The sequence below is a fragment of the Hyla sarda genome, chromosome 10, assembly GCF_029499605.1.
Source record: "Hyla sarda isolate aHylSar1 chromosome 10, aHylSar1.hap1, whole genome shotgun sequence".
In the NCBI taxonomy this organism is placed as follows: domain Eukaryota; kingdom Metazoa; phylum Chordata; class Amphibia; order Anura; family Hylidae; genus Hyla; species Hyla sarda.
This window is the reverse complement of record NC_079198.1, coordinates 118,626,463-118,632,687: the sequence shown is the minus strand read 5'-3', so window position 1 is coordinate 118,632,687 and position 6,225 is coordinate 118,626,463. Positions and strand designations below refer to the sequence as shown.

The 6,225-nt window shown below is 41.6% G+C and overlaps 1 protein-coding gene across 1 annotated transcript; it reads left to right on the top strand.

The window, feature by feature from the left end:
• Nucleotides 1-373: 373 nt before the first annotated feature.
• On the top strand, nt 374-1,306 carry LOC130293611 (olfactory receptor 5V1-like). The gene has a single exon (XM_056542492.1). It carries the CDS (start codon nt 374-376, stop codon nt 1,304-1,306), a length of 933 nt encoding a protein of 310 aa, XP_056398467.1.
• Nucleotides 1,307-6,225: the final 4,919 nt, after the last annotated feature.

Genomic DNA, 6,225 nt, shown 5'->3' with positions numbered 1-6,225 from the left:
TTCTGAGAGATATTGATGGGAATAACTATTGAGGGTCTTGGGCTCAGATCTCTGCCACTCTTGCACTGAATGGCCAAACCAACGAGGCTCATTTGATTGCTCTAAAGAACATTGGGGCCAACTAAAAGACCAATGCGCAAATTAACTTCCCCAGCAATTTGCTAAGTATTGCTTCTATCGTCATTCATTTCAAGGGGAATATCCCTTATTCATTGGTGGTTGGTAGATCATTCATCTAAGACACAACAAAAAGTACATTGTGTATCAGAAACATTTACGTCATGTTAAGTTTCATATTATGTTCTATTATATTATGTTACAATACATGTAGACATGTGTTATTTTTTGCTCCATTTCCAGAAAATCAGACAAAATGAATATGAATCACACAATGGTAACAGAATTTATTCTTTTAGGATTTTCAGGAATAACTGATCAACAGTTTTTTCTTTTCCCCATCTTTCTATGTATATATGTGATCACAGTGAGCGGGAACCTGTCTATAATCATTACCTATAAGCTCAGTCCGAGCCTCCACACTCCAATGTATTTTTTTCTTGCTAATTTTTCTCTCTTGGAAATAATGTATGTTTCCTCTACTGTTCCTAAGATGTTGTCCAGTTTATTGTCAAAATGTAAAGTCATCTCCTTCTCTGGCTGTGCTATACAGATGTATTGCGTTGTACTATTTGGTGGAACGGAATGCTATATGCTGGCAGCCATGGCTTATGACCGGTATAACGCCATATGTCACCCTCTGATATATACTCAGATTATGAGGGAAATAGTCTGTATCCAGCATATAGTGGGCTCCTATGTCATTGGTGCAGTTAATGCTCTCATACACACCGTGCTCACGTTTTCTTTACCGTTCTGTGGATCCAATGAGATAGACCATTTCTTTTGTGATGTTCCTCCAGTACTAGAACTTTCCTGCCAGGACATTTCCGTCAATGTACTTGTGGTATTCGTCATTGGAGGCTGTGTTGTGATTGGTTCATTTGTACTAACTACTCTTTCCTATATTGAGATCATTTCAAAAATTTTAAAATTGCGTTCTGCATCGGGCAAGAAGAAAACATTTGCAACCTGCTCTTCTCACTTAATAGTTGTTGCTATATTTTATGGTTCAGCTATTTTTATGTATTTTAGGGCCAGGTCAAGCTATAGAGTTGGACAAAATAGTGTAATCTCTTTAATGTACACAGTCTTTTCTCCACTCTTAAACCCTTTTATATACAGTCTGCGAAACAAAGAGGTCAAGTCAAATATCAGAAATATATTTTTACGGCTGATACAATTTTGATTAATATTCTAGATAATGCTGTGCACTTTTCGGTAAAAAGACCTTTATTTTATCTTTATTCTGTAGCTCTATACAATTACAATGACCCCCAATTTAAATAGGTTTTGTTTTATTTTATTGTAAAATATGAGTAGACTTAAAATTGCCCTCTTCTGACCCCCATAACACTTTTATTTTTCGTTATATGAGGCTTAGTTTTTGCACTGTGACCGATAGTTAGGTACCATTTTTGTTTTGACTGCACTTTTTAATCACTTTTTATATAAAAAAAAGTTCGGGTATATGAAGTAACAAAAAAATCAGCTTCTGGGCTTTTATATTTTTTACATTTATGCCATGGACCGTGCAGTTTCATTACCATTATATTTTAATAGGTCGGATGCAGCAATACTACATATGTTAATGCTTATGTTTGTTTAATTTATTTTATTAGAAAAATGGGGGTGATTCAAAATTTTACTAGGAAAGGGGGTTATTTTTGCAAATGTTCTGCAGCTGATTTTGTTACCCATCGACTTCAATGGGTAGAAAAATATGCAGCAAAATATGGGAAGACCAAAAAGAAAATATTATTTGTGGGGGAAATTGAAAAGAAAATCTGCAACTTTTGGGAGGTTTTACGAAGCACACTTTATGACACTTTATGACAGCATGAAAATTACATATTCTATTTATTTTTCAGGTCAATGTCCTTAAAACAACATCCAAATTGTACTAATTTAGGAAAACTTTTTTAAACAAAATCAGTATACTTAAAATTGTCATCTTCTGACCCCTATTACTTTTTTATATTCCCACATACAGGGCTATATGAGGGCTAATTTTTTTCACCTGCAATCTTTTATTAGTGCCATTATTGTTTTAATTAGAAATGTGAATAGCTTTTTATTTATTTTTTTCTGACATTTTATGTGACCAAAAATCAGAATTTTTTGGCATTCAGTATTTTTTTTAGGTTTATTATATTTTAATTGCTTAAACAATTATGCATGGGTGATAACAAATATGTTTTTTTTTAAAATGGTAAAAGAAGGGTGATGATATTTTCCTAGGGGAGGGACTATTTACCCCTTAAGGACAATGCGTTTTCAAATTTTTGCACTTTCATTTTTCCAGAAAAATATATTTGTTGGGCAAAAAATTGAATAAAAATAAAATCATTTTGGGGGCTACCGTTTCTATGCAGTGCACTTTTCGGTAAAAATGACACCTTATTTTTATTCTGTAGGCCCATACGGTAACAAGGATACCTAATTTATATAGGTTTTTGTTTATATTACTACTTAAATAAAAATTGTAACTATATGCACCAAAATTTGTATTTTTAAAATTGTAATCTTCTGACCCCTATAACTTTTTTTATTTTTCCGTCACCGGGGGTAAATGAGGGCTAATTTTTTTGTGGCGTTATCTGATGTTTTTATCGGTACCATTTTTGTTTTGATGGGACTTTTTGATTGCTTTGTATACTTTTTTTGGGGGTATACAAAATGAAAAAAAATACGCAATTTCGGACTTTGGAATTTTTTTTACATGTACTCCATTGACCGTGCGGTTAATTGAATGTTATATTTTTATAGTTCGGAAATTTACACATGTGGCAGTTTCACCGTGGTGGTCGCGATCAGCTCCTCTGAGCTGCCGGGACACTTTTTTTTTCTATTTTAGAAAGGGGTTTATGCCGGACATCACTTCGATTGGGGATGTTTGTTATTAATCACGGGTCCCAGCTGCTGATAGCCGTCTGGACCACCCCCCTCTGACACCATGTTTGCTCCCTGAGCTAACCGGCACAATTATTTTAGACACTTCGATTGGCATTGATCACAGCATTTGAAAGGTGAATGACAGGCAGCGGTTGGATCCCTGCTGCCCATCATTAGCAATGAGCTCCTGTTCTCACTTTATAATCATGTGATGCTCCAGAGTATTAACCTCCCTGGCGGTATGATTCTGTCTGGAAATTTGTACCAAAAGCGGTACAATTTTTTTAACTGAATTTCACATCTCCCTTCGTCCATTTCACATCTCCCCTGTCACATTCCCCCTCCCTTGTCACATCCCCCGTCACATTCTCTCCCCTCCTTGTCACATTCTCCCCCCTCCTTGTCACATTCTTCCCCCTTGTCACATTCCCCCCCTTGTCACATTCTCCCCCTTCATGTTACATTCCCCTCCCCCTGTCACATCCCCCCCCCTTGTCACATCCCCCCCTTCATGTCACATTCCCCTCCCCCCTGTCACATCCCCCCCTGTCACATTCCCCCCCCTGTCACATTCCCCCCGTCACATTCCCCCCCCCTGTCACATTTCCCCCCTTCATGTCACATTCCCCCCCCCCCCTGTCACATCCCCCCCTCCTGTCACATCCCCCCCTTTGTCACATTCATCCCCCCTTGTCACCTTGTCTCGTCCTGCAGCAGAATACACTGGGTTTGCCGGGCAGATTTCAAACCTAGTGTATTTGCTGCAGAACAAGTCCTTTCCCCTTCAGCCAATCACAGGCTTTACACCACTGCGGCCTGTGATTGGCTGAAAAGTGAAAGGTCCTAGAAGATGAATAGTGAAGAGAGGACACCCCGGACCACACGGAGGGGAACAACATCTTCAGGGACCGGGATTAGGTGAGCAAAAGTTTTTTTTATTTTACTACTTCTTTCTTTTACACTTAGCTCAGTGTTTTTCTAACAGGGGGCCTCCAGCTGTTGTGAAACTACTACTCCCAGCATGCCCGGACAGCCTTTGGCTGTTCGGGCATGCTGAGAGTTGTAGTTTTGCAACAGCTGGAGGCCCCCTGGTAGGGAAACACTGACTTTTAGTATTTTTCTTTACCTGCTCTGGCCGGCCCCCGCAACGGGAGCCGACCAGAGCAGATAATCGCAAGTTTTCCTGGGGGCCGCATCGCTATATCGCATTGCTTTTGCGATATATCGTGCAGCCCGGCCGGGAACTCTGTAATTCTACCCCAAGCGTGACTCGGGGTTACCGATCCTGGCAGGGAAAATTAACCCCGAGTCACGCTCGGGATTACCGCTCAGGAGGTTAAAGTGTACCTGTCGTCAACAAAAACTTTTTATATAATGTATAGAGATGAGCGAATTGAAGCTGACAAACCCTAATTCGTTACGAATTTCATAAAAAATTTGATTTGCAACGAATGCGCATAGCGCCATGATTCTATCGCGCCAATCACTTCATTAAACTCCATTTACAGTGGTGCATTCATTCCACATCGCTGTGTGTTACACAGAAAAGCTTGTTGCAGCAGCGTTTCACCTTAGTCACCTCAGCCTTCTGTAGGACACAGAGCACTGCTTTTTTGCACAGAAATTAATTCTTACTGCAGCGATTAATCACTGTCACTGTCACTTAGTCACTGTGAACAGCATTGTATTACTGAGAGGGGCAGAAAGCTGTGTGTTGCCTCAGCTGCAGAAATGTTTTCAGAGGAGTGATTAATAATTTTTTAGGGCAAATTTGTGTCTTTGTTCCACATCAATTGGTCTGCTGGTTATACTAGTTTGTAGATTATGTAATCCATACCCAGCAGCCCATTCCTAATAGTATTTGAGAGAGAGTGTTTTCAGTTTTGGGTTTAGTACACAGTAACTGTGTGCTGCAGCATTGTTGTGTACTGCTGGTGTTGTGGGCAATTTTATTTTTATTTTTTAGCATACTGTAGTGGTGTACTATTTTGTACCTGTTAATCTGTCAAGGGCCTACATACTGTGAAAGGGCAGCCAAAAGTAATCACCGACTGGTGTTTTACTCAAATACTTTTTTAAGTATACTGTAGCAAATTTTTCTGCCCTCATAAGTACATTCCACATACCTGCATCTAAGACGTGTACTATTTTGTACCAGTACATCTGTCAAAGGCCTAGATGCTGTTTAAAGTGTATTGTACTCCCCTCATATACGCACTAAGTATGTCAGGCAGAGAAGTGCCAGGACGTGCACAGAGGAGTGGCAGAGGCCTAAATTCATCAGGCAGAGTGGGGGCGAGTGGCAGCAGGAGTCGCAGCGAGAGGCCTGAGCTCCCGGTATCAGCTAGCGGTCGTGTCTCGACCAGTAACCCATCTGCCGTCATCGATTGGTTAACACGGTCATCCACTTCATCACAAGTGACATCAACCCTCAGTTGGCATGGCCCGGGAGCAGTCCCTGTCCTCCCATTGCCTCTGTCCTATGATGTTCCCTCCCCTAAAGAAGTATCTTATGCTGTGGGTTCAGCTCCACTATTCACTGAGGATGATCTAATAGAGAACAGTCAGCAGCTACTGCCCAGCCAAAAATTGGAGGAGACATCCGCTGCTTCCCCCACTAGGCGGGCAAGTAGTGATGAGGAAAGTGATGTGGGAGGAGTGGTTGCCAGCATTCAGGTTCCTGAAGCAGACACTGTTGAGGAACCTGAGGAGGACATCAGTGACGTGCAGACACTTGTTAATGATGATGAAGCCGATCGCAATTGCAGAAGGGGCTTCATCAGAAGCAGAGAGTTGCAGGTTGCCCATGAGGCAGCTGAGCAAGCAAGGTGGTTGCACGGTTGGCAGTCAGCATGGTGGCAGAAGCAGAAATTCTTGAGCCAAACGTGCCTGGAGGAGACCACCTGCTTTGCAGCAGCCTAGCTTCCCCGGAGGTAGTGGAACAGGGGTTCCTGGAGACGGCGGCAGTAGCAGTCAATTAGTGCAGACTGGGAAAATTGGGAAAATCAGCTACTTGGCAGTGTGACAGTTTTTCATCAAGCATCCGGAGGAGGTTCACATAACCACATGCAAGATGTGTCTACAGAAGGTGAAGCGTGGCCAGAGTCCCAATGTTGGCACCATGGCCCTGCGTCAACATATGCTTTGCCACCATAAAGCGGCCTGGGAGAACCGCGGCTCCAATGTAGTGGTCCAGCCTGCTGCATCACCCAG